The sequence below is a fragment of the Trachypithecus francoisi genome, unplaced genomic scaffold, assembly GCF_009764315.1.
Source record: "Trachypithecus francoisi isolate TF-2019V2 unplaced genomic scaffold, Tfra_2.0 Lachesis_group8, whole genome shotgun sequence".
NCBI classification, from domain to species: domain Eukaryota; kingdom Metazoa; phylum Chordata; class Mammalia; order Primates; family Cercopithecidae; genus Trachypithecus; species Trachypithecus francoisi.
Window position 1 is genome coordinate 6475329 of NW_022681473.1, and position 26750 is coordinate 6502078.

At 58.3% G+C, this 26750-nt stretch overlaps 2 protein-coding genes across 13 annotated transcripts; both read right to left on the reverse strand.

The window, feature by feature from the left end:
- Positions 1 to 1165: 1165 nt before the first annotated feature.
- Positions 1166 to 7477, reverse strand: NDUFS8 (NADH:ubiquinone oxidoreductase core subunit S8). Of its 8 annotated transcripts, none has more exons than XM_033206415.1 (7): positions 7362 to 7477; positions 5872 to 5929; positions 5745 to 5795; positions 5097 to 5186; positions 4826 to 4998; positions 1428 to 1556; positions 1166 to 1349 (listed from the first exon to the last, which is right to left on the reverse strand). In XM_033206415.1, the coding sequence occupies exons 2-7, from the start codon at positions 5927 to 5929 to the stop codon at positions 1218 to 1220; spliced, it is 633 nt and encodes a 210-aa protein (XP_033062306.1). In that variant the 5' UTR covers positions 7362 to 7477; the 3' UTR covers positions 1166 to 1217. The 8 variants fall into 8 exon arrangements, with proteins under 8 accessions (XP_033062306.1, XP_033062303.1, XP_033062305.1 ...); XM_033206412.1 differs by lacking the exon at positions 7362 to 7477 and adding an exon at positions 7220 to 7358; XM_033206414.1 differs by lacking the exon at positions 7362 to 7477 and adding an exon at positions 7136 to 7214.
- A 1307-nt stretch (positions 7478 to 8784) lies between these two features.
- On the reverse strand, positions 8785 to 26642 carry ALDH3B1 (aldehyde dehydrogenase 3 family member B1). Of its 5 annotated transcripts, XM_033206419.1 has the most exons (11): positions 26493 to 26623; positions 23032 to 23098; positions 21035 to 21197; positions 18707 to 18817; positions 18453 to 18573; positions 18091 to 18176; positions 17551 to 17632; positions 15486 to 15872; positions 14593 to 14759; positions 11310 to 11409; positions 8785 to 9680 (listed from the first exon to the last, which is right to left on the reverse strand). In XM_033206419.1, exons 3-11 carry the CDS (start codon positions 21194 to 21196, stop codon positions 9490 to 9492), a joined length of 1407 nt encoding a protein of 468 aa, XP_033062310.1. In that variant the 5' UTR covers position 21197; positions 23032 to 23098; positions 26493 to 26623; the 3' UTR covers positions 8785 to 9489. The 5 variants fall into 5 exon arrangements, with proteins under 5 accessions (XP_033062310.1, XP_033062311.1, XP_033062314.1 ...); XM_033206420.1 differs by lacking the exon at positions 23032 to 23098 and having other exon boundaries at positions 26493 to 26642; XM_033206421.1 differs by lacking the exons at positions 8785 to 9680; positions 11310 to 11409 and adding an exon at positions 11448 to 12565 and having other exon boundaries at positions 26493 to 26625.
- Between the last annotated feature and the right edge of the window lie 108 nt (positions 26643 to 26750).

Sequence of the window (26750 nt, forward strand, 5' to 3'; positions counted from 1 at the left end):
CGTGAGTCGGACCTGTGGACACTTCCTGGGCTCCAGGCTTCCCCTCGACTCCTGCAGTTACTTCTCACCCCAGTGCCACAGGCTGTGGGGCCAAGCAGGGGCACGGCCACTTTGGCATTAGATGGCAATGCCTGGCCTAGGAAGGAGGCCCAGGTGTTAGACCTGAGAAAAGGCTTCCTGGAAATGGGCTGGGAGAGGCTGGTTTTTTTGCTGCAGGCCTTCTCAGAGCCTTGAATGTCTACCATGCAGTACCTGCCAGCAGGCAGACAGCAGCTGGAACATTTCCCAAACTCACTGGGCGAGGAAACTTGTTCTTTTGAAGCAGGTTTTTACAAAGTAGTGCTTTGTAAAAAGCACTTTTGGAAATGATGGGGGACTGGGGTTCAAGGTCTGTGAACTGAGTTTTATTACGGGATGTGTGCTCCATGGCCCTGAGCAAGCCTCTTCACCTCTCGGAGCTGGTTTCCTCACTGCAAATGAAGTGAAATCCTTCCACAGTACTTAGCACAAGTTAAAGTGGGCTGCTTTTGGCCATTATGTGGACAAGGGGCTTGTGTGTGACCCTGGGGGGAACCCCACCACGTCACTGGGCCTGCAAAGCAGGAACTGGTGAGCAGCTGCCGGACCAGCAGCCTGGCCTGGGGAACAAAGGGAAGAAAGAGGATGTGGCTGGAGGCAAGGCCAGCTCAGGGCCAGCAGGGCCTGTGTCACCCTTGCGTGACTGTCACCCCAAGCAGGCTTCCTCCTACCCCCAGCAAGGACGCCCCGGCCAGAGTTTCTGCCACTTGCTGTTCTTCAGCCTGAGGCCTTGGGATGCTCCAAGTCCTAAGGGTCTTAGAAGTGGATGGCTCTTGGGAGACAGGAGGCCCAGGCCCCAGCCAGGACAGCTGGGACAGTGGGAACGGCAGGACTGTGGTGACCTCTGGCATTGCTGGGCCTTGGGGAAGACACCCAGGAAGAAGCAGGGTGATAGTGATGCTGCAGCCTGTGGCCCAGCCATGAGGGCCTGGTGGGGCCCTGGAGTCCACAGGAAGGCAGGGCTGGGGCAGCAGGACCCCAGAGAGCATAAAGACTAGGTGGCTACCTAGTCCAGCTGGAGGCATCACAGGCCTCAGGCAGGCTGGGGATGGCCCCACCCTGGACCACCAGAGTCAAGACAAGAGGCCGTGGGGGTGGAGCAGTTTTATTGGGCAGCAGGGGTTGTGGCCGGTGGGGCGTCACCGGTACAGGTAGTCAGCCTGGATGTTGGCGGCAATCTCGGCCTCCCACTTGTCCCCATTGTTGAGCAGCTTCTCCTTGTTGTACAGCAGCTCCTCATGCGTCTCCGTGGAGAACTCAAAGTTGGGGCCCTGCAGGTGGGGTACAGGGACAGTGGTTAGGCCCCGCTGAGGAGCCTCAGCCCCCTCCCGCCCAGGGGCCTCACGCACCTCGACGATGGCATCCACGGGGCAGGCCTCCTGGCAGAAGCCGCAGTAGATACACTTGGTCATGTCGATGTCATAGCGGGTGGTCCGGCGGCTGCCATCAGCTCTTGGCTCAGCCTCGATGGTGATGGCCTATGGGAGGGGCCAGCAGACACTGCTGCGCTGCCCTGTCACATCCCAGCCCCCAGGACCCCGGTCACCGCTCATCCCCACCCTTGGTGTCCGCCAGAAGCCCTCTCCCCTCAGAGGCCTCCCGGACTCCAGTTAAGAGGCCGACCTGCACCTCTGCCGTTGGCGCCTGTCTCCTCAGCATGTGCCCTGCTGGCGTCTCTGCCATGCTGGTTTTATTTATTTATTTATTTATTTATTTTTTTTTTGAGGCGGAGTCTCGCTCTGTCGCCCGGACTGGAGTGCAGTGTCCGGATCTCAGCTCACTGCAAGCTCCGCCTCCCGGGTTTACGCCATTCTCCTGCCTCAGCCTCCCGAGTAGCTGGGACTACAGGCACCCGCCACCTCGCCCGGCTAGTTTTTTTTGTATTTTTTTAGTAGAGACGGGGTTTCACCGTGTTAGCCAGGATGGTCTCGATCTCCTGACCTCGTGATCCGCCCGTCTCGGCCTCCCAAAGTGCTGGGATTACAGGCTTGAGCCACCGCGCCCGGCCTATTTTTTTTTTTTTTTATCTTTTTTTGAGATAGAGTCTCGCTCTGTCGCCAGGCTAGAGTGCAGTAGCACAATCTCGGCTCACTGCAACCTCAGCCTTCCCGGTTCAAGTAATTCTCCTGCCTCAGCCTCCTGAGTAGCTGGGACTACAGGTGTGCACCACCACACCCAGCTCATTTTTGTATTTTTAGTCAAGACAGGGTTTCACTATGTTGGCCAGGATGGTCTCGATCTCTTGACCTCGTGATCCACTTGCCTTGGCCTCCCAAAGTGCTGGGATTACAAGTGTGAGCCACCGCGCCTGGCCTGCTTTGCCTGTTTGTCAGCTGCTGGCGTCATCTGCCAAGAACCCCACTCTCACGAGGGGGCTGTTCACTGCGTTCAGTAGAGCGCCCCCTGCCCTGAGGGTCTCACCTTGCGACGGGGGCTGGCTTACAGTCCCGCCTCACCTCACCGAGCTTTCCAGATATTGTGAATTTTACAAACTGAAGGTTTGGGGCAACCCTGCATAAAGCAAGCTCACTGACGTCATTTTACCAACCACGTGCTTGCTTCTTATCTCTGGGTCAGCCCTTTTTAGGAATGAAGTTTTTTTTTGTTGTTTTTGGCTTTTTGAGACAGACTCTCGCCCTGTCACCCCGGCTGGAGTACAGTGATGCAGCTCATAGCGCACTGCAGCCTCAACCTCCCAGGCTCGAGCGATCCTCCCACCTCAATCTCCCAAGTACCTGGGAATACAGGGGCTGATTTTTTGTATTTGTTGTTGTTGTTGTTGAGTCAGGGTTTTGCCATGTTGCCCAGGCTGGTCTCAAACTCCAGGGTTCAAGTAATCCACTCACCTTGACCTCCCAAAGTGCTGGGACTAGAGGTGTGAGCCACTGTGCCTGGCCCCTATTTTTAATTAAGGTATATACATTGTATTTTAGATACTTCACAGCCTACAGTAGTGTAAATTCTTTGTTGTTGTTTTTTTTTTGAAATGAAGTCTCACTCTGTGGCCCAGGATGAAGTGCAGTGGTGCAATCATAGCTCGCCGCAACCGCCGCCTCCCAGGTTCAAGCAATTCTCCTGCTTCAGCCTCTCAAGTAGCTGGGACTACAGGTGTGCACCACTACGCCCGGCTAATTTTTGTTATTTTTACTAGAGACGGGGTTTCACCACGTTGGCCAGGCTGGTCTTGAATTCCTGACCTTGTGATCCGCCCGCCTTGGCCTCCCAAAGTGCTGGGATTACAGGTGTGAGCCACCGCACCCAGCCTAATTTTTTTTTTTTTTTTTTTTTTTTGCGATCTTGGCTCACTGCAACCCCTGCCTCCTGGTTCAAGTGATTATCGTGCCTCAGCCTCCAAAGTAGCTGAGATTACAGGCACCTGCCACCAGGCCTGGCTAATTTTAGCATTTTTAGTAGAGATGGGGTTTCACCATGTTGGCCAGGATGCTCTCGAACTCTTGACCTCAAGTGATCCACCACCTTGGCTTCTCAAAGTGCTGGAATTACAGGCATGATCCACTGTGCCCGGTCTAAATCTAACTTTTAAATGCACTGGAACACCAAAACATCTGTGTGACTCACTTTACCCCAATGCTCTGGAACTGAACCTGCAACGTGGCCGAGAACACCAGCACTGCTGGTTGCAATCCTGTGCCTTAAATCTACTTCTCTCCATTTGATGGATGAGAAAAACAAGGTTCCGAGAGGTTGAGGGACTCCCCAAAGCTACACAGCAAGTGGGGGAACACAGCTCTAACTCAAGGGCAGCCCGCTGGGAGAGGGGCTGGCTGGGAGGACCTTCGAAGGCGTCTGGCAAGGACTCTCCTATGCCCCCATCCCAGAAATGTAGTGCCCACAACTCACAGTGGGACCTGTGGCTGGCAGGCTCATCCTTTAGTGCTTACAAAGATGCGGACAATAACCTCTACCTCCTCGACTGGTTGTTGAGGTTACAGGAGAGGCTGTGAGTCACACACGTGGCACAGTGCCAGGTCTGTCTGTGGACAGCACTCACTATGTGGAAGCCACGGCCGTGACCATCGTGACTGCTGTTTGGGGACACTCCTATGCGCTCCCAGTCTGTGGCTGGAGTAGAGACATCAGGGACGCAGCTCATGGCCTGGAGGACCTGGGAGTGCTCCAGGGGACAAACTAGGACTTGAACAGGAGCCACCCGAGTCACAGAACACTGGGAGGGGTTGCTGTGCACACAGGAAGTAGCGATGGCGGCTGCCGGGGCTCCTGCCAGGCACACACAGGGGTCTGACCAGAGCTCTGACCGAGTCATATTCCTGTGCTGACAGGCCTGGCCCCCGCTGGTAAGCACGAGACCCACCAAGAGAACGGAAAGCCGAGCCTCAGGGGAGCAGCCACTGGGGAAGGGAAGCTGCAACAGGCACACAAGCAGGACCCCGGAAACGGCGGCTATATCCGGGGAGGCGTTGACGGCCTCAGGTGCTACCCCATGGCTCACAGGCCCAGGGGTCACACCCCTGGCCAGACCCCAAGGGGGAACCTGTGTGTGTCAGGCACCTGCCCAGGGCTGGAAGCTGCACTCTGCCAACTCACGGACTCTGCTCCGGCAACAAGACCTCATCATTCCCACTCACGAGGGAAGTGGCTCAGAGAGGGAAAGGGACTTCCCTGGGGACACACATCAAGCAGGGGCCAGGGTTTGGGCCTAGGGCTGCCTGCCTCCCTCTCCCAGTGGCAGGGGCTGGCCTGGTGGTCGGCTGGGGCGGGGGCTCACCTGGGCGGGGCAGACGGCCTCGCAGAGCTTGCAGGCAATGCAGCGCTCCTCCCCGGATGGGTACCGGCGCAGTGCGTGCTCCCCACGGAAGCGAGGGCTCAGCGGGCCCTTCTCGAATGGGTAGTTGATGGTGGCGGGTTCCCGGAACAGGTAGCTCAGGGTCATGCCCAGGCCTGTGGGCAGCATGGGTTTGGTGGGCAGGGGCACCCTCCTCCCCCATGCATCTGTGCCCAGCTGGCACTTGCCCTGTCCCCTCCTGCCCAGGACGCACCTCGGAAGAGCTCAGTCCACAGCAGGGTCCGGGCTGCCCGGTTAGTCACTGACTTCATGTCCATCTTAGGCTCCTGCATGTTCACATACTCTGCAGAGAGGCGGGCAGGGAGGCCGTGGCAGGGGCCTCGCACACGGTCTCCCTGGAGTCTCCAGGAAAGGAGGCCTGGCCCTCACCTCCAGGTGCAATTGCTGGGCTCCAAAGGGGCCGTACACTCACCACACCTCTCCCCAGCCTCAGCAAGGACCCTGGAGGCTGCCTCTGGCCTGAGCCCATCCTTGCCTACCTCTCCCTGTGCTTGAGTGGCCATTTGAGCCCAGAGGCACCCCTGCCCAACAGGGCTTGAAAGAGGAATCAATGGGGGCAGTGGGGGGCTTGAGCCTTTACCTTCACCAGGGACTGGCACAGGTACCCGTGGCTCACACCTGGCAACCCCCTCCCCATCACACCAGGGAGCTCTGAGATCACACGTGCTAACTCCGGCAATGATGGACCCTGTCCCTGGGAATGAGTCTCCTTCATCATAATCATTTTAAGAGTGGAAACAGGCTCAGAGAAGAACGCCCCTGCCAAAGCGAGGACTGGAACTCAGGTCTCTTCCCCACCTCTGGCAGGACCAGCCAGGCTAGAGGCCACCCAGGTACTCACTGTAAGTGGCTGCCACTGCACTGCTGTGGAGGGTCCGGCCACCAGGAGGTCCTGCAAAAAGAGAGGCGTGACCTCATGCCAGGAGACTGGGCTCCCCTACCCCCAGCAAAGGCTTCCTTGGTCCTACCTGCATGTGCAGCCTGGGCCAGGGCCCGCAGCAGCATGGGCATGGTCAGGCAGCGCATCTGGGGGCATAAACAGGGATGCAGAGTAGGGTGTGCCCAAGTACCATCCTCTTCTGAGACTGGCACAGCAGGGATCCCAAGCCTCTACTGGAGACCCATGCGTCACTTTGCCCTCTACTCATACCCCATTGCTGTCAGAGGCACAGATGGTTTTCCTGTTCCCAGCGCCTCCCAGCTTTCCACCTGATCCAGCTCAGCTGAGCTACAATTCAGTTTCTGTGGACTCCAAGTTCTGCCTCACCTAAGAAACCTTTTAAATCCATCCTTCCTTTCTCCCTCCCAGAGATCCTGTCTCTCATCTTTCTGCTCCTCCCTTCATCCTCCCCAAAGCTGACCAAAAACATTACCAGCCCCTACCAGCATGCACTGAGAGTTAACTTTGCTAGCTCTCTACCCCAGACACCATGCCCAGGGGGTCACATGCACTGCCATCCTATCCTTACAAGGACTCCACGAGGGAGGCACCAATAAGGCGCTGGGGCTCAGTTTGTTGAGTGACTCGCCACGGCTGGGTGTGGTGGCTCACGCCTATAATCCCAGCACTTTGGGAGGCTGAGGCAGGTGGATCACCTGAGGTGAGGAGTTCAAGACCAGCCTGGCCAACATGGTGGAACCCGATCCCTACCAAAAAAAAAAAAAAATTAGCCGGGCGTGGTGACGGGCGCCTATAATCCCAGCTCCTCGGGAGGTTGAGGTAGGAGAATCGTTTGAACTCGGGAGGCAGAAGCTGCAGTAAGCCCAGATCACACCATTGCCCTCCAATCTGGGCAACAGAGTGAGACCTCGTCTCAAAAAAAAAAGAAAAAAAAGTGACTCCTCGGAAGTCACACGATAAGGAGGTGCGCAGAGGATCGGAACCCAGCCCTGCCCTGCTGGAAACCCTTCAAGGCCTGAACAGTCAGTCCTCGGTACCACATTCCTTTCCCCAGCTTCAAGGCCCTCCTGGAACTGTCCACCAGCCTGCCGCGTGACCTTGGGCAGGTGACGTGACCTGGCCTCCGTCTTCTCACCTATGAAGTGGGTTGGGGGCTGGTGATCTTGGGAATAAAGGGAGCCCATACATGCCAAGGGCACCCCAGAGCCCAGAGCCCGGCATTCAGTCGGAGCTCATAAGTGCTCCTCCCACGACCTGTGACCCCCTAACAGGCCCACTCCTTTGGACCACTGACTGTAGTTCCAGGGACCCAACCCGACATCTTCTCCGACCTTCCCAGTGATCTCCCACCCCATCGAGGCCGAGGGCGTACAGCGGGCGGCGCATGCGCCCTGAGAGCGGGCTCCCCGCTGCACCTGAAGGACACCTAGGCCGCGGGTCCTGACTGAGCCGAGGGGAAACCCAGGCAGAGCTGGCGGCGCCAACGGAGACACCACACTCGCCCCCAACGCCACACTGCCCAGGCCCGGCTTTCGCGGACAAGACATGAACACCCACCTTGAAGCGCCGCCGCTACTTGCCTTGCAGAGCAGGCCAGTCAATCGGGAGGCGGAGCCTACACTCCAGGACGCTACCATTGGGCCGGCCGGCTCCCCTTTTTCCGTATTGATGCTCCATGGTGTGGTCTGATTGGCCAATAAGGCTACTGAAAGAGGCGGGATTCATCAATATCTTTCTTTTGATTGGCTAGGACAGAGCGGCGCTTGACATTTGTAGGGGGCCGCCATGTTGGTTGGGGAGGCCAATAAATGAAGACTTCCGAGTCACTGGAGGCGGGACATCCGGGGCGTGGTTTAGAAAGCGTTTGCGGTCGCCCTGGGTGCAGAGACGGGGTCCATCGAGTCTGGGTGGGGGGCGTGTGATGACGGTAATGGCGACGAGATGCTCTACCCACGCGGCCTCCTTTAATCCTCACAGCAGCCCTGTGTGGAGCAACTAGAGTAACGTGTTATCACGTTAAGGCGGGAAACTGAGGCATGGGAATATTTAGTAACGTTCCCGGGCCGTAGAGCTGCGGTGTGCGGCCGCCTGATCCACCTGATCCGTATGACTCCCGTACTCAACCAGCCTGTGTTTCCTCCTCGCGAATTTTTTTTTTTTGGAAACAGTCTGGCTCTGTGGCTCAGGCTGGAATGCAATGGTGCGATCTCGGCTCACTGCAGCCTCGACCTCCTAGGCTCGGGTGATCCTCCCATCTCAGCTTCCCGAGCAACTGGGACCACAGACACCTGCCACCACCAGGCCCGGCTAATTTTTGTATTTTTTGTAGAGACGGGGTCTCGCCGTGTTGCCCAGGCTGGTCTGGAACTCCTGGACTCAGGCGATCCTCCTGTCTTGGCCTCACAAAGTGCTGGGATTACAGGTGTGAGCCACCACACCGGGCCCCTCCCCAGAAATGCTGTGGTAGAGGGACCCGCGGATGCCCCCAGGCTGCCTGTATGTGTGTGTGTTGGGAGGGTCTGCACTGAGAGTGGGTAGGAGTCGGGCAGGCCAGGAAGGGAAGGAGACAGAGGGCATGTCCCATGCCCATGCAGTGGGAGGACATGCACGGTAGACCAGGATGAGGACAAGGGAAGCCTCAGTGTGTGCAAAGGGGACAGTGGTTTGGGATTTGCATGCGGATGCCCGAGCCTCCAAAGGACTTGCGGGCCACAGGGAGACTCTGGAGAAGTTCAGGCTGAGGAGTGGAGAGGGCTTGGGGCTGGTCAGCAGGTGCTCAGAGGAGAGGGGCTGGCCCTGGAGAGAAGGGAGGTCTCGGGATGGTGGCCCACACCTGACCCCGGCCCTTCGCCAAGCGATTCCTGCGTGGATTCCTGCGTGGATTGAGGAAATCCTGCATCATTACAGAATTGTTACCCAACACCAGGGGCTTGGTCCGGAGTCCTGTTGCTAGTTGCACAGAAGGCAAATTACCGAGATATAAGTATTGCCAGGGAAGAAGGCTTTATTCAGGTGACATCAGCCAGAGAGACAGGAGATGAAACTCAGGTCCATCCCTGTCCCCCTCCCTGACTAAAGTTGTAGGTTCACATCGTCTGAAAAGAAAGCAGGAGCCAAGGAAGAGGAGGTGGCCAGCAGGCTGTGGGAGCTGCCTGTCATTGTCCAAATGTAGGTTTCTCAAGCATCCAGCTTGTTAGGAAATTGGGCCGGTTTCAGAATCATCAACTTGTTCAAAAGTGGGACTTGGTTAATTCTCTCCACTGAACAAATGGGGAAACTGAGACTCAGAGGGCAGAGATGGCCTTGGATGCAGTGATTCCATGGTGTGGCCTGAGTCAGATGCCAGGGCCCCTCGGCCACCTGCTCCACAGGAGACGGGTGGCTTAGAGGCGCCGTGTCTGTCCTCTTCTCCTGAACATGGGTGGTTGGTGCGGGGGCAGGGAGTGGGTCACTGCACTGTTTCCCACGCCTCCTGCCTCGGCTCTCATAGTTGGGAGCGGCTGAGGGAGGAGGCTGAGGCAGGGAGAGGGAAGACCCAAGAGGGAGGAGGCAGGCGCTGCTTTGAGGAGTGCCCTGGAGCCTTGGCAATCCTTTTCCTCCTAGGGCCCTAGAGCCTGGGCCCCATCTCCACCAGCTGCAAGCAACAGCGGTCATGGTGGTCTCAGGCCTGGGCCGGGGGCAGGGCTCAGAGCAGTGTGCAGCTGCAGCCTCGGGCCTCCATGGCCACCAGCAGCACCCTCAGGCGGCGCGGTGAATGCGGCGGGTAGCGGAGGGCGTTCAGCTTCTCCATCCCCGGTCTGCGCAGGAGGCAGGCACGATGGTGGGAGAAGGTGTCGAAGGAGAACTTGCCGTGGTACCGGCCTATCCCGCTGGCACCTGTACAGTGGCACAGAACACAGGTGGTCAGGCCCTGGGGGTCTCCCAGTCACAGACAGTGGGGCCTAGGTGGGCTACTTCACCCCTCTGAGCCTCAGTTTCTCCATCTGTCCAGTGGGCTGATCATGAGGCACTGTGGGTAAAGGGCTTAGCCCCAAGCTTGGCACCAGCTCAGTAAGCCTTGGGGTCACCAGGTGCCAGGCAAGATAGGCAGACAGTGGTCAAGGGCATGGATTCCAGAGTCAGACTGCCTGGGGTTAAATCCTGGCCCTGCTGCAAACAATCTGTGTCACTTTGGACTGTGCCTGTCTCCTCTGCTGTGGGGTGACAAGGCACCTCCCTCCTAGGGTTGTGGTGGGAATTGAGGGGATGTTGAGACCCCTGGACCCAGTAGGTGCTGTGTGCAATGAGCTCTCCTCAGCGTCGAGGTCAGGAGGTAGACGAGGCCCCAGGCCAGGGCGTCCAGGGCACAGCCTGGGTGGTGAGGGGTTGGCTGCGGGGGCTTCCTGCAGTGAGTGAGCTACAGGGATATGCAGTTGATGAGAGGAAGAGGGTGGGTGGGGGCAAGAGGGACCCAGGCTTGGGGAGCCTTAGAGGTGGGGGCCACGTGGTGTGTGAGGGAGCTGGGCAGAGCTCAGGCTGTGGGAGCAGCAGGTGGGGAAGCCGGGCTGGGGCCACGGCCACCAGGAAGGGCCGGCTCCGGGGCCTGGGAGCTGGGGGAGGCTTTCCTGAGGGAGCAGCAGGGTCAGATGTGCCCACAGACAGCCCCAGCTCTCCTCTGGGGCAGGGGAGGCGGGTTGAGGAGGCTGGGGCTGGGGAGGCAGCTAGGTGGAGTCGGGGGTAGCCGCCCAAACTCGAGCCAAGCCAGGACAGCAGCACAGGCACTGTCATGGCCCTGGCTGCCCTCCAGGAAGGGCGTGGACCCACCTGAGGCAGCTTGCCTGGCCCTGCCATCGTTCACTCTGGTGCTGAGTGTGGATGGGTGGCAGGGCTGCCTGTCACCTGCCCGGGGCCTACTGTTCACTGAGGAGGAGGTGGACTCAGAGAGGGGAGGCGTCACCTGGACCACAGGCGCATTGCTGGGACCATCTCTGAGGCTTCCTGACTCAGAGGCCAGGACTCTACAGTGGCATCGGGGCTGCTCTGGGGAGTGGAGGATTGACACTCATCTGGGCCTCTCAGAGTAGGGAGGTGTGGTACTGAGAGCTGAACGGGGGACGGGGTTAGAGGAGCGGCCGCCCTGGAGTAAAGGACGCCGGCGGCATTGCTGCTGAGGAGCAGATGCCAGGTCGTGCAGTTGGGGAGAAGAGCAGATAGCAGTGCAGTGGGCAGTGTGATCATGGTTGTGTGGTATTTTAAAACATTCACTAAATTGTGTGTCCGTGCAGAGATGGTCTAGAAGGTTCCACTGCAGACTTTTTATTTTTTTGATATGGGGTCTCACTATGTTGCCCAGGTTGGACTCAGAACCTCTGGGGTGGGGAGCAGTATGCAGGTTCTCGGGTGAGGCCTCCTTGCCTGTCCCTCTACACCGAGGTGGGGCTGGGGTGCTTTGGCGGGAATGTATGCAGGTAACACTATTGCAATTTGACCAAATGGTAACAGAAGGGCAGGGTGGCAGGCACCTACCCACTCCTCCAAAAGGCAGGCTGGCCAGGGTCATGTGCATGAAGCCGTCGTTCCCACAGAAGCCCCCGCTGCTGGTCTGAGTCAGCACCCGCTTGACCACCTGGGAGAGAACAGGATGTGCGTGAGGCCGCCTTGAGCCCCAGCAGGATCCTCAGGACCCAGAGCCTGTTCCATGCTGGACTCTGTGACACTGATCTTGCCTCAGAAAGGGTCTGAGGCCACCATGTCAGCTGAAGGGCCTGTGATGGTACAGGTGGGGCAAGGGGTTGTGTAGCAGCCCCTCATGGAGCTTCCAACTTGGGACATGTTTCCTGGACATCTGCTCATGTGTGGTCCGTGCTGGGGGCAAAGACTTTTAGGCCTGGGGGTAGGGGCAGGAAACCCAGTGTTGCTTGGGGACATGGAGGGTGCAGTGGCAGCAGTGCAGTGCTGGACAGCAGGGAGGCATCCTAGGGGAGGGGTGTTATGTGCCTGCTGAGTGGAGGAACTGGGAGGGACAGAAGTTGTTCAGGCAAAGAGGGTACCCCAGACAGAGTGGCGGCTGAAGGGCTCTGTGGTGTGAGCACAGAGACATGAAGACATAATGATGTGGTCAGATTTGCACTTTAGAAACAGAAGCATGGCCGTTGCTTGACTTAATAAAGGACCTTCTTCCTCAATCTGTAGGCTTGTTTGAAGACTGAAAGGAAAAAAAGATTGGTAGATACTAAATTGTTGCTGCACAAAAACTTCAATATATTTAGTTGCAATCACTACGAGCCTCTGATCACAGCTGGGTCAGGGCTTGCCTGATGTGGGGAAAGTGGACTCCCCCCCAGTGGATTCAGACGTCACTTCATGGCATGAGACTAGCGTTACCCACAGTGGCAGTGGCAGCAGATGGAGGAGATGGAGCAGAAGGCAGCAGAGGGCGTCCCAAGTAGTACGGGCAAGCCACCTTGTGCGTGACTTGTGTCTTAGGTGTGACTCTGTGTCCTGGGAGCAGGGCTGGGTGGTCAGAAAAGTTTGAAGCCAGATGACTCCACTGCCAAAAAGCCTCTGTAGAGGTTTCTAAAGGTAAAAGTATCCAGATGAAGCAGGGCTCCTTAGAGGAATGGCTGCTTCTGGAGTTGGAGCAGGGAAGATACAAGATGAGCCTGGAGCTGCTTGTAGCACCAGAGGGGAAGGAGGTGGTCACAACCCAAGAGGCTGGGACACCTTACATGGGCTTCCGAGCCGGAGCCTCAGACAAACCACACGACCTTGGATGACAACCCCTGGAGTCAAATAAATATACCTGAGTCCGTACTGACCTAAATAAACAATTCAAGAGATGAATCTCTTACAGAATTCCGGGAAATAGATGTAGATACTGCCGCTAGCCAAGAATACTGTATCCAGCTAAGACTACGCTGCATCGATGAAGAAGAAATAAAGCCTTTCCCAGACAAGCAAAGGCTGGGGAAATTTATCACCACTACGTCAGTCCTGCAAGAAATGCTCAAGGGAATCTTAACATGAAAACAAGTTGATATTTGCCATAATACACACAAAAATACAAAACTCGCAGGCTCTATAAAACAATCATACGAAGGAGGAAGAGAAAGCTATCAAATGGCAATACAACAGAATTCCACCAAACCACACACGGAATAAGAAAAGGATGTATAAAATAACTGGATAATAACTAACAATGTGATAGACCAGCATAGAGCTTACTTACCCCCACCTGCTGAGGGTGGGGTAGGCTTAGAGACTTGCTTCCGAATAATAAAAAAACAAACAACAGTAACTTCCCAGGGAGACCCTGGCAGACACCGCCCTAATCTGGTACTGAAGGCTCCCCCTCACTAGCCACATGTGCATCTCAGGTGCCCCTGATGTGATGTGAGAGGCAGGTTCACCTCTGTGGGATTCTCTCCTAAAACCGGTAACCCTTCTTTAATCATGAGAAATACACCAGACGAGCTGAGGCTGGAGATGTTCTACAGGAGACTTGTCCAGCACTCCTCAAGCTGAGAGGCTTATTAATGCAAGGTGGGACACTGGCATTAATAGTAAAGCACTGCTGTCACTTTTTTTTTTTTTTTTTTGGTTAGGAGATCCTTCCGCCTCAGCCTCCTGAGCAGCTGGCACTACAGGTGTGTGCCACTATTCGCAACTAATGTTAAAAAAAGGCTTCACAGAGACGGGGTTTTGCTATATTGCCAGGGCTGGTCTCAAACTCCTGGGCTCAAGCAATCCTCCCACCTCGACCTCCCAAATGCTGGGATTCCAGGTGTGAGCCACCACGCCCAGCCCTGCCATCACTTTTTTAGTTTTGACCCATCTAAGCACCATTAAACGGGGGAAGTTAGGTGTGGGGTACATGGGAACTCTGTACCATTTTGGCAACTTTTCTGTAAATCTAAAAGTATTTCCCAATACAAAGTTTATTTTAAAAAAAGTTCAAGTGGCCGGGCACGGTGGCTCATGCCTGTAATCCCAGCACTTTGGGAGGCCAAGGCAGGTGGATCACCTGAGGTCAGCAGTTGAAGACTAGCCTGGCCAACCCCTAGTTTAGTAGAGATGGAAACCCCATCTCTACTAAAAATACAAAAAGTTAGCCGGGCATAGTGGCACACACTTGTTACCCCAGCTACACAGGAGGCTGAGGCAGGAGAATCGCTTGAACCCGGGAGGCAGAGGTTGCAGTGAGCCGAAATTGTGCTACTGCACTCCAAGCTGGGCAATAGAGTGAGACTCCATCTCAAAAAAAAAAAAAAAAAAAAAGGGATTCAAGTGGAGGGAATCGAGGAACCGGCTGAGGGATGGGGAGAGTGGGTAGGGATTGCTGGTAACTCCTAGTGTTTTTTAATCTGAGGGCTCCACCCTTGGGCCTCCCAGGCTGCCTCTGCAGCTTGAGCAGGGGTGGGGGATCAGGGCTCATTCTCGGACCTGCACCTTTGGGTCATCCCTGACATGTTGCCTGTGCCTTCAGAGCCAGGCATGAGGGGTCATGTGGCCACCAGGCTCCAATGTGTAAGGAAGAACAAAGGCAGGGGCTGACCTAGAAGAAATACTGGACCCTAGAGAAGACCCCGGGAAGCCACCCACTGAAGGCCTAGGAGAGTGGGGCCCGGACTGGGGACAGGGTTGGGGTGGGTGAGGCTCAGCTGCTTCCAGGAGAGTGGGCAGAGACAGAGCCAAGAGGACCACCATTCCAAAGTCCTGAAGCCACTGGATTTTGGTGGCCCCTCTGCTGCCACCACTTGCACTGCCCACTGCAAGTTCCTGACCCTGCCCAGCCCGGCCGCACCCCCACCTGGCTGCTGTTGGAGAAGGCGTACAGGGCCAGGGGCTTCTCCCGCCTGTTGATGAACTCGATGGCCTCGTCCACACTCCGCACATTCACGATGGGCAGGATGGGCCCGAAGATCTCCTCCTGCATCACCTGCTCCGTCTCCTGCACGTCCACCAGCACCGTGGGGGCTGCCGGGCACCAGAGACCGCTCAGCCCCGGAGCCACAGTCAGGACAGCACCCAGGGGTGGGGGTAGAGATGGGGACAGGGCCACGGGCCAGGGCTCCAGGCCAGGATCCCAAGGTCTGACTTCCCATTGCTTCAGGCTTTGGAGTGTTTAGGGAAGAAAGTCTCCCCATAGACTCCCAGGAGGGACCCTAGGTCTTCCCCAGCCTGCTCAGGGCCTGTGGGGCCCAGAGAATCCCCCAACCTTGGTCTCACAGTCAGGGGTGATGGGATTCTTAGAACCTTGGGGTTCATGAGGCGACAGCACCCCAGAATATTGGAGCCCCAGTGTCCCATGAGCTGCTGAGCCGTACGGCCCAGGAGACTGGGGGGCTCAGGATGGGGCCATCAGAGTTCAGAACCTGGGGATCGTGGGCTCGGAGAATCTGAGGTTGTGGCCTTTCAGGACAGCCGGTGGTGGGATGGGAGTTCCTCTTAGCACGCTGGGCCCTGGAGCCCTGGGATCCGAACTCAGCGAATCCAGGGCTGAGGGACCAGAGTTTAGCCTTGTGGGGCCACAGGCTCAGAAGCACAGAGACAGAGTCATGGCACTGGAGCCGTGGCTCAAGGCCGGGCTCTGACAGTGGGGCCGGCTTTCAGGTGCGGGTCCAGACTCGTGGCCCAGCCGTGGGCCTCCCGTGAGGAGGGGTCTTGGCCCAGGTGGGCTGTGGTAGGGGCAGCAGGACTCACCGATGTAGCGATCGCTCTCGTCACTCTGGCCCCCAATGGCCACATGGCCGCAGCCCAGCAGTGCCCGCAGCCGCTGGAACTGTTTCTGGTTGATGATGCGGCCCAGGTTTGGGGAGCTCTGGGGGTCGTCGCCATAGAAACGGGTGATGGTGCTCTGCAGGGCGGGCAGCAGCCTCTCCTGCATCTCGGGGCTGCACAGGACGTAGTCGGGAGCCACGCAGGTCTGGCCGGCGTTGAAGTAGCGGAACCAGGCCACGCGGTTGGCCACGGTCTGGGGGTCGCAGTTGTCGTCCACGTAGCAGGGGTTCTTGCCCCCCAGCTCCAGGGTGACAGGTGTCAGGTGCTTGGCGGCAGCGGTCATGACAATCTTGCCCACACGAGGGCTCCCTGGGTGTGGAAGGAAACCAGAGTGACCGTTCAGTGACCTGGGCCAGGTGGGATGGCCCAGCCCAGGGCCCCGCTCCTCCCTGGAGAGGTGTTGGAGTCAGCAGGCACCATCCCTCGCCTGGCCTTTCCTTGTTCCTCACTGCCACCCTGCAGCCCAGGGCCCTGCTCATCCTTCACCAGGACCAGCCCCTAAGCACAGAGTCTCAGGAGGGAATGGTGCATGGCCGCTATTGGCCCCCAGGGTCCCCCTCCTGAGCCAAACCCCTTGGCTCCTCCCGCCTCTGCTTCTGACCCTGGCTTACCCTGCAGGGGACTCTTTGCAAAATGCTGCATGGAACCCCACCATCTCCTTTGGAAACTTCAGGGATACCTGATCAACCAAGGCTGGAGTCCAGCTCTGTCTGCGGCATTCAGGTCTCTCTTCTCTAAACCTAAACCTGGAAGTTCTACCACATGCCCAGCCCTTTCTTTCTGACCCTTGAGGTGGACTGGCCCAGGCCCATGCAGGCGTCCACATGTCCTGCCTGGCTTGGCCTCCCCTCTCCTCTGTGCTGGCCTCTGAGAGCCCAGCAGTCTCCCCATGCCCTCAGCCTTCTCTGCCCTAGCCCTGTCTGGGCTTCAAGGCCTCCTCGCCAGACCTGACTCGCGGACCACCCTGCTGCGTCTGTGGGGATGGCCCTGGCATTTCTCCCCCTTGTGGTCAAGGATTAAAGCCAGCAGGAGCCACTGTCCCTTCTCTACTCTCACCCCTGCCCCGTCCTGGGCACAGTGCTTCCTGGGCTCTGTGGTTCCTTCTGGGGCTCCTTCTGTCTTTGCTGGGAGGTGGCCTGGTCAATCCTGCCGGGCCCTTCCCCATGACTGCCTCGACCTGCAAGGCACAGACTCGCCTGCCAGCAACACTGTCTTCCTCCCCCTCTCTCTGCCCCTCACTAGCTCAAAAACTTGAGGCTGAGTTTTTGTGGTGGCTCATGCCTGTGATCACTGCAATTTAGGAGGCCAAGGCAGGAGAACTGGTTGAGGCCAAGAGTTCGAGACCAGCCTGGGCAACATAGTGAGATCCTGTCTTTACTAAAAATACAAAACATTAGCCGGGCGTGGTGGAACATGCCTATCATCCCAGCTACTTGGGAAGCTGAGGCATAAGCATCACTTGAACCTGGGAGGCACAGGGGTTGCAGTGAGCCAAGATTGTGCCAAGATTGTGCCACTGCCTGGGTGACAGAGCAAGGCTCTGTCACAAAAAAGAAAAGGAGTGACCTCTGGCATGGATTTCACCAAGGGCTTGTGTGCACATTCCAGCCTGTCCCCATCCTGGCCACAAGGGTGACCCTGGGCAGGACGCTGAAGCCTAGTCCCTCATCTGCCTGCAGAGAGGGCTGTGGGCACCAGTAGGGTGGTGTCTAAGAGCCTGGCGGCAGTGGGGTCACATATGAGGGTCTGGGGGCAGTGGGGGCAGAGGCTATGGTTCCTGAGGCTGTGGTTGGCACGGTGGGCTGGCCCTGGACGTGGGACTCCATCCCTTCCTAAGGGGTCTGGGGATCCAGGACTGCTCCCAGCCTGGTCCAGAGAGAGGAGGATTCAGTCTCCCTTGTGGACTCCCAGATTTAGGGACAGGACCCCTGAGCATGGGGCTGTCCTCCCCGACCCCAGCCTGTCCCGACCCTCGTCCCGGCCTCACCTGTGAAGAAGATGTAGTCGAACCTGTGCTCCAGCAGCTGCCCCGTCTCCTGGGGCCCCCCCAGCACCACGGCAAAGCAGCTCTGCAAGACCGGATGGGCGAGGCTCCCTCTGGGACCCCAGCTCCGAGAGCCCAGGGAGGAGCCCGCCCTGCCTGGACCCTGCCCTGCCTCTGCCCCGCCTGGCCTGACCCAGCCAGGGCTCTAGGAGGGTTGGGTGGAGGCAAAGTGGGGAGCAGGGAGCTCCCCAAGGTTGCCTGGCATTGGCAGGCCCAGCTTGGAGTCCGGGTGGCGCTGGAGGGACTGATGCCAGGGCCAGGTGGAGGCAGACACAGGACCCCTGGGCAACAGGCTGCCCTCGCTGCTCCTCAGAGGGAAAGTGAGGCTGAGAGGGGCGGTGACTCGGTCAAGTTTACACAACTCAGAAGAGGCAGAATTGAGGTGGGGACTTGGGTCTGAGCGACAGGCCCTTCCATGTCAGGGGCTGCCCAGCCCTTGAGCCCTGCCTGTTCCCACTCCACCTGCCTGGCAGCCCTGCTCACCTCGTCCAGGTATCGGGGCAGCACTTCGGCCAGGACCTTCTCGATGCTCTTGCTAATCTCTGATGGCTTCAGCACCACGCAGTTCCCTGCAGGGCAGCGCAGGGAGAGAGCTGGGGGAGGCGTAGCCCGCTCCCGGTCTCCACACACCTGCAGGGCAGGCATCGACCTCACCCACTTTCAGATGCAGAACCTGGTTCAGAAAGGTGACATGATGGGCCCAGGGCCACACAGCCCGGGTACGGTGGACCAGACAGTCTTCTTTGTCACCTGGGCCAGTTCTCCCATGTCCTCCTGGGATCCATGGGTGGCCCTGAGACCCCGAGCGGGGAAGGGTGGCCGGAAGGGGCAGGCCCAGCTCTCACCTGCAGCGAGGGCACCCACGAGGGGCACCAGCATCAGGTTCAGGGGATAGTTCCAGGGCGCAATGATGAGGACCAGGCCAAAGGGCTCCTTGCGGATGAAGGCGGAGTCCAGCTGTGTGGCCTGGGCGGGGAGCCGGGGCTGAAATTAAGTGCTCAGCATCCCGACCCCTTGGCAGCCAGCTCCATCCAGAGGGGCCACCCTGTGGGAGCAAATATCCCCTGAGCCCCCGCCCGCCTCAGCCCGACCAGCTCACCAGGTTCTTGGGCACACGCTCGTCCTTCATCCAGGCCCGGAGGTTCCTGAGGGCCAGGGTGATCTCGCCCTGGCTGATGGCAACCTCAGACAGCTCCGACTCGAAGGCCGACTGCGGGAAGTAGGTGGGGTCAGGGTGGGCCAGGATTCCCAGAGTCAGCAGGAGGGTACAGCCTCCTCCAGGCAGGACCTGCTTCCACAACCCATTCATTCATTTTCATTCGTTCATTCACTCACTCACTCCATGTTCAGTGCGTGCTTCCTGTCTGAGGTGCTGTCTCTGTGCAAAACAGAGGGACCTGCCCTGGGGCCGAACTTGCAGGGGTAGTCGGTCCATGTGAAGGTGAAAACACTGACAGCTCCATTAGGATGTGACTGTGCTAGGGAAAGCACGGAGCAGGGTAGGGGTGGAGACTGCTGGAGCGTGTGGCTGTGCACAGGTGTGCACATGTATACATCCACATGAGCACTTGTGTGTGTGCTGTTTTTACAAAGTGGCCAGTACAGGTCTCCAGGCGGCGGTCACATTTGAGCAGTGACCTGAAGGCAAGGAAGGAGCAAGTCGTGGGTACTGGGAGGCAGCATACTGTGGGCAGAGGCCCTGGCAGCTGCAAAGGCCCTGAGGTGGCTGTGAGCTTGCTCTGCTCCTGTTTAGCAAGAAGAGGAGTGGGCAAGGTGAGGGGGCCAGGCTGGGCAAGGGACTCCTGAAAAGAGCAAGGATGGGATCTGACTTAGGTTTTTTTTTTTTAATGTAAAAAAAAGTTTATTTTTTGATTTTTTGCAGAGATAGTGTCTTGCTATGTTGCCCAGGTGGGTCTTGAACTCCTGGCCTCAAGCAATCCTCCCACCTTGGCCTCCCAAAGAGCAGGGGGGAGATTGGTCTGCAGGGGACACAGGCACAGCCACCCTTAGGTAAATGCTGTCAGTTCCCACAGCCCAGAGGCCAGGGCCACTGTCAGGCTTCTAAGCAAGAGTGAGGAGACCCAAATCAATAGGGACACTGTCCTGCTCTCGACTAGCCAGTGCGCCCTGCCCTCTGCACCCCAAGGGAGGAGAGATCAGCCAGGCAGCAGGCTGCAGGTCAGGGCCACCGGGGCCAGGCTGTCTCCCTGCCTGAGGTTATGGGGTGCAGGCTTTCCCGGGTCAGGGCAGAGGGGGTGCTGGATGGGCCAGAGGACCAGCGAAGCCCAGAGAAGGGGATGCCCTGCCTGAGGTCACTCAGCGAACCAGGGGCAAGGCCAGGGCTACAGCTGGCTTCCACCCAAGAGGGGCCCCAGGCCTTCAGGGTCCAGACAGAGGCCATGATGCCTGCTGTACCCAGAGAGAAGCCCAAGGCCTCACAGCCTATGAGGCCCTACCTAGTGTGGCCCATGCCCCAGGCCTCCTCTTTGTTGTCTCTTCCTCTCCCACTCCCCACAGCCATGCTGGCCTCCTTGCTGCTCCTCAAGCAGAAACGCCCAGCACCTCCTGCCTCAGGGCCTTTGCACATGCTGTGCCTGCTGCCATCTCCCCAGCGTCCATGGGGAGCCTCCCCCTCCATCTTCATGTCTCTGCTCTAAGGCCCCTTCCTCAGAGAAACCTTCCCTGACCCCCACATATAAAACAGCACCCTGATCCTGGCCCCCTCTCTCCCCTTCACCCTGGGTGTGTCTCCAGGGCACATATTTCAACCCAACATGCTGTGTAATTATTATTTTCATTATTATTTTTGAGATAGAGTCTCACTGTGTTGCCCAGGCTAGAGAGTGCAGTGATGTGACCTTGGCTCACTGCAACCTCCACCTCCCAGGTTCAAGCGATTTTCATGCCTCAACCTCCCAAGTAGCTGGGATGACAGGCGCCCACCACCACATCCAGGTAATTTTTGTATTGTTAGCAGAGACAGGGTTTTGCCATGTTGGTCAGGCTGGTCTTGAACTCCTGGCCTCAGGTGATCTGCCCACCTCGGCCTCCCAAAGTGCTGGGACTACAGACGTGAGCCACCAAGCCCGACCTCGCTGTGCAATTATTTATTTGCTGTTTTATTGTCTCTGACAGGTCAGCTTCGTAGGTATGAGAACTTTGTTTTATTCTCTGCTGTATATCCAGAGCCTAGAACAGTACCTGGCACGTAGTACCTGGCACATAGTAGGTGCTCAGCAAGTAGTTGCTACATGAATACAGAAATGAATGACTGGATGAATGTGCAAGAGCGGCTCTGGCCTAGGGGAGGAGCTGCTTTCAACTCCCTTTCATGGAGGGCGCAGCTGCCTTCATCCTCCTCTCTCCCAGCTGCCCTCCATGCCCCCCGCCCCTGGTGCACCCTCTCATACCCCCAACCCCAGCCCACCTTGTGCAGGTCCTGGGCCAGCGCGTCACGCAGAAGCTGCTTGTTTTCTTGCAGGAAGCGGCCCAGGCCTTGGAGCTGCGCAGCCCGGAACTCAGCCGACCGCGTACGCCCCGTGTGGAAGGCCTCCCGCAGCCGCCGCAGCGTGTCCTCAAAGGGGTCCATCCTGCCAGATGGGGTGGCATGAACCGGGTGGCCAGGGCTGCCCCTCCTTCACGGGTACCACCCAGCCGCCCCAGGGTCTGGGCACCCCTGACCTGCCTGCACCCACAGGGGCTTGCAGACACCTCTACCTCACACACACACAGGGACCTACTCAGATGGCCCCACGGGGACTGAGGCTGCCTGCGACCCCTTACCCCCAACAGTGAACACTCCCAGACACACATGAAGCCCCTCGCATCACTCCCCGCTGCCATGGACCTGGAGGCGGCTGAAGGACTGGATGTGGGCTTGGGGACAGCTGCTCCACCACAGCCCCCTGAGAGTGAGCAGCAGGCAGAGCGCCACACTTCTTCCTGCCGCACAGAAATTAACCCCAAGCCATGGCCTCTGCCCTGCCCTGATGCCCCTCCTGGAGGCAGGGCGGCCTCACCCCTGCCAGCCTGAATGAGGTAAGCAGGAGCTTGATGAGTAGAGGGGGTATCCCACCCACTGCTACCATGGCCACCACCTGGGAGCACTCCAGACACAGAATTCTCCATCTTCCCCTGTCCCCAGCCTGGGGGCACTGCCCAGGGAGGCCAGGCCAGTGGGCAATAGCCTCCTCTCCCTGTGCCTTAGCTTCTGCAGGAAGAGGGAGAACACCTCGGGCCTCCTGGAGGCCCTGCTGTCTACCTCGCCGGGGCTGTGGTGCTGGGAGGCGGAAACAGCTGTGGGGGATAGGATCGGGGGTGGGAGAGGGCATTCCTGCCTCCATGCTGGTGCCAGCCAGGGCTGGCAGGCAGTGTAGGGGCCTAGACATTCCCCCGAGCCCTGCCTGTTTACTTGAAACTTGAAGTTCATCAGAGGAGCGCTCTGGCACACTCGTTCCTCGGCCTGGTGCCAAGGACCCGAGGGGACCCTTTCCTCCTTCCCTCTCTGAGTCCCTTTCCTCCAGATCTCAGTTTGGTCGATGCTTCCTCCAGGCAGCCCACCCAGATTATGCCCTCATCCACTGTCACAGTGGCCCCTTGACTCTGCTCCCCACCGTTCTGAGTTTTGCTATGTGATAAACGTCTGGTTACACTCTACCCACCTCCCAACCCTGTCCACATCCCCTTACTTCCCCCTCATTAGACTGGGAGCAGGCCCCTCTGTGCCTACTTATTTGAGACCTAGTGCTCGAAGCCTGTCATGTTACTGGTGTGGTGATGGCACCTGCCAGCTGATAATGAGACCACACAGTCCATTCCGAGCCCAGGGTCCAGCGTCTGTGAGCACAAGGCTGTGGGTGATTATTAAGTGGCCACCTTGAGGGCGGGACCTACTTCGGTCTGCAGGATGGCCCTGCTGGGCCAGTGTGCTGCTGACAGCCTGGTCGGGAGACCCAGGCCAGCCCTCAGCTGGAGTGATTGGGGGGCGGGGGCAGGCAGGCTGAACCCACCATCTTCCTGCTCTGACTGGGAGAAGCTGGGCAGCTGCCCGCACACAGGACAGGCACCATGGTCCCCATAGGGGATGGCCCGTCACGGGAGCAGGACTGAGACCCAGGAGCCAAGAACGAGCCTCTCGAGCCACCATCAGGCCTGTCTCCGGGCTCTGCCTCTTACTGGTTATGGGACCTTGGGCAAGTAACTCACCTTCTCTGCCTCAGTTTCCTCATCTGTGAAATGGGGATGCTAATGGCACCTGGTGTCATTGTGAGGATTAAATGACATCACGCTGCATAAAATGTTTGCTGTTGTGCCCACAGAAAGTACTCGACAAAGGTCAGCTCTGGGTGTTCTGCTAAGTAGCCTGCAAATATTTATCTCCCCCAACTCCGCACTCTCCTGGGTCATTCTCCATTCTACTCTCACCTTCAGACTTCTGGCGATGGTCAAAGGCAAACCACGCCTGCACCTCTCTCGCCCTTTGTAAGAATCTCTGCAGAAACCACAAAAATGCAAGGCACGTAATGTGAATGGGGGACTGTGGGCCGGGAGCTCTGCAAGGGATGGAGTTCTGCATGGAACATTCCAGAACCCTCCTAGCAACACTGAAACCAACTCACCAGGGCCGCAGGACACATCTCTCCACAGGACACATCTCTCCACAGGGCACATCTCTCCACAGGGCACATCTCTCCCACAGGGCACATCTCTCCCACAGGGCACATCTCTCCCACAGGACACATCTCTCCACAGGATACATCTCTCCACAGAGCACATCTCTCCACAGGACACATCTCTCCACAGGGCACATCTCTCCACAGGGCACATCTCTCCCACAGGACACATCTCTCCCACAGGACACATCTCTCCACAGGGCACATCTCTCCCACAGGGCACATCTCTCCACAGGGCACATCTCTCCCACAGGACACATCTCTCCACAGGGCACATCTCTCCCACAGGGCACATCTCTCCCACAGGGCAACCAGCCCTGGCATTGCCCCTACGGGTCACTCACTCTGGACTGAGGCCCCCAGGGAGTGCCCAGCAGGGGACAGGGAGCTGGGCAGGACCCTGACAAGCGGAGAAGCCAAGGCTGCCTTCCGCCTAAGATCCGGGGATCCTGGGCCTGTGACCCACCGAGGGTGCCGGACAGCCATTGTGGTCACACAGAATAGGGAACTCCTGAATCAGGCACTGGGCTGGCGGCCCCCAAGCCCACCCCCGCGGCGCCTCTCCCACAGTGTGCGGTCATAAGGAAGTTGCGTGTGATCCCCGTGCCTGCCCTTACTCATTTCACCACCACGGCTGCCTACTGAGGGGCCGCTGTTCACCCCACTGCAGGAGATGGAGGCTGAGGCTCAGAGAGGGCCAGAGCTTGCCTGATGCCACCCAGCTCCTCACACTGGAAAACCCAAATCCAGAAGAGCAGAAGGCTACCTACCTGGGCTCCCACCTCCCTCATAGTCCCCTGGGGATGGGCAGCCAAGTCCTTGGGGGAAGGGACACTGGGTTGGGGCCTGGACAGCAGACCCAGGGCCGGGTGGACGCCGGCAGGCCGGCTGTGGGAGGGGTGCCCAGTGAGGGGAGGTCTTGCTGTTTGGATTCCATTTCCTTGCCCTCCTTCCTCACCATTGCTGCCACTCTCCACAGTGCTTGGGTTGTGGGGTCTAAGACCACCTCTTGCCTCCTGGGGCTGAGCCACTGAGGTCCGGGGGCTGATGGGCCCAAGGGTGTCTGGGGCATGGCCCCCCATAACAGGTTGAGGCGCATCTGGCCCAGACCTATAGCTTCTGGGGTGGGGGGGAGTTGTCTTCATTTGGTGATGAAGACAGTGGCTCTGTTTCCTCTGGCCTAAGGGCCGGGGCAGGACCAGCCACTTCCCCCCAAGGCCGCAGGCCTCTAAAAGCAATACTCAGGTGCCCGCACGCTGGGCACTATGCCAGCCTGGGTGCTCACCGCAGGTGCCCACAAGCTCTGGGAACAGAGTGGGGAGGAACGGGGACGACATATCACAGGGAGTGAACGGCTGGCCAAGCCGCTGCCCCCAGCCTCACAGCAGGGACCGTCCTGCTGAGGGACCATTCCTGGGCAGAGACCCCCCTGCTCGTTCACACCCCGGCCTGTCAAGTGGGTTGGATTCCAAGGAAACGGAGGCTCTGCCCGTTCTCTCATTCTTCCTGCCTCGGTTTCCTCATCTATACCATGGGCCTTCTAAGAGCATCCTCTCAGCACGGTATGGTCTGGGGGCCCAATGACCTGGGTTCAAACTGCAGCAACCATGTGTGAGTGGGGATACCTTGGGCAGGTTGCTTGACCTCTTTGTATTCACTTTTCCCGTCTGTAAAATGGGGCACTGGCTGTAGCCCCCACACCACTGTCGGGAGAATTCAAGCACTGGGAGCCCGGGAAGTGCTCAGTGTCCACAGAGGACGGATGTACAGAGGAGGGCTGGAGGCGGCCCCTGGGGCAGGGGCCTGAAGAGACCTAGATCCAGGGTGGGTGCTGGGGAGACATGGACATCACCCTGAGACCCAACTGGGGACAGTGATGTGGTGACAGAGGGACTGAACATGGTGAGTAGAGGGCCTGGGGGGACCCCCATCAGGGCAGCCAGAAGGCGGAGATCACCAGGTCAGCTTCAGGGGACCCACAGGCCCAATACCACAGGGTCTCCGATTCTGATCTCCTGCAGTTTAACTTCCTTAAACAAACATGATGAGAGGCTGTGGTTTTGACCTGAGTTCCTGTACTAGGCCCCAACACACAAGACCAAACCAAAATGGAGGCACTTATGCCAAACAGCACATCATCAAACTGAAGCTTTAAGGAAGCAGACAGAGCCCAAAACAGCAGACAAGTTTCTCCGGGAAGCAGGAGATTCAGTCCACCTGGGCTGGCGTCGTCAGGAAGTCCCCTCTGCCTTAACCCGTAGAAAAAAGCCGTCTGCAGCGACATGGTGTCTGCAGCCACCCAGTGCTAGGTAGCTTGGTGTTTCCTACTTTTCTGTTTCCTCCTTCTTGCCTCACGAACCCCCTGTTCCGCCACAGCCTGGTGGGAACTCTCATTCCATTTTGTAGAATGGAGGCTGCCCAGATGCACGAATCATGAATAGAAGCCAATTTGATCTAGAACTAAATGTGTTGTCATTTTGTCTTTTGATGGCCTTAAGCTGGATTTTCATGAGGTCTCCCAAAGCTCGGCAGCCCCTCCCTTCCATGGGGTCCCTGGGGAGCCAGGGACCAGCGCATCCCCACGTTTGTGGCTTGGGCCGACCCAAACCTGGGCCACAAAGCGGCTGAGCAGCCTCGGCTCCCTGATGGGGCATAGTTCCTGGGATGAGAAGGGCCTCCTGCAGGCAGGGCGGGGCTGGCTGGCTACTCCTTCCTTGGACCCTGACAAAGTCCATTGCTAAGAACAATTCTTTCCCAGAGTCATTCATCGCCATGTCCCCGCGTCAGTGCTGGGCGTGCAGGCTGGTGCCCAGGAAACAGCTGCTGCTGGAAGAGATACTTGACCCCCTGCAGGGAAGGGGGCACAGTCCTTCCTGGGGCAGCTGGGCCCAGAACTGGTCCCTTGGTTCCCTTGGAGGGTGTCTGGAAATCTCAGGAAGAGGAGGCGGTGGCAGCCCAGCTCGGACAACGGAAGGGTGCCTGCTAGCCAGTGGGGTGCCCGGGACTTCGCTGCCACTCCCCAGCCCTGCCTCTCCTCCTTCTGCTTTCTCCCCCAGCAGGCAGGCAGATGAGCTCAGCCAGGACATGGCGGCCCCTGAGTGCAGCTGCCTGTGGCTAGGCCCGCCTGGGCTGCCTGCAACCCACAGTTGCTGAGCTGGACTCGGGCCCTGACTGCTGGCCCACTACAGCCCCAGCCTCCCCGGGATACTGTACCTGAGGCTCTGCCAAGCTGCCCTTCCTCCTGGCTGTCTCACTCTGCCTGGCAGCCCTGCTGTTAAGAAATGTCCAACGCAGGGCCAGCCCCCGGGAGGCGGAGCTGCCTTGGCCTCCTGCCTGACTGGCTCTGGGCGGGCTGGAGACTGCAAGGCGAGATTTCACCACCACCTCCCTCGGGGCCTCGATATCTCCTCCCAGACCACAGAGAAGGAGTCAACGCCCAGAGGGCGCCAGGCTAGAGACACACAGTAGGGA

Bases quoted from the DNA above. Each gene is read 5' to 3' on its own strand.
- ALDH3B1 (XM_033206420.1), bottom strand. From the start codon at position 21,196: ATGGACCCCTTTGAGGACACGCTGCGGCGGCTGCGGGAGGCCTTCCAC. The intron at 18,574-18,706 runs GTGAGCTGGTCG...CTCCCCGCCCAG, and splicing joins AGCGTGTGCCCAAGAACCTG to GCCACACAGCTGGACTCCGC. The intron at 11,410-14,592 runs GTGGGGGTGCGG...GTTCTCTCCCAG, and splicing joins CCTTCTCCAACAGCAGCCAG to GTGGTCAAGCGGGTGCTGAC.
- NDUFS8 (XM_033206412.1), bottom strand. From the start codon at position 7,351: ATGTCTTGTCCGCGAAAGCCGGGCCTGGGCAGTGTGGCGTTGGGGGCG. The intron at 5,187-5,744 runs GTGAGTACCTGG...GCCTCTCTGCAG, and splicing joins TGCAGTGGCAGCCACTTACA to AGTATGTGAACATGCAGGAG. The intron at 1,350-1,427 runs GTGCGTGAGGCC...CCCCACCTGCAG, and splicing joins CCGTGGATGCCATCGTCGAG to GGCCCCAACTTTGAGTTCTC.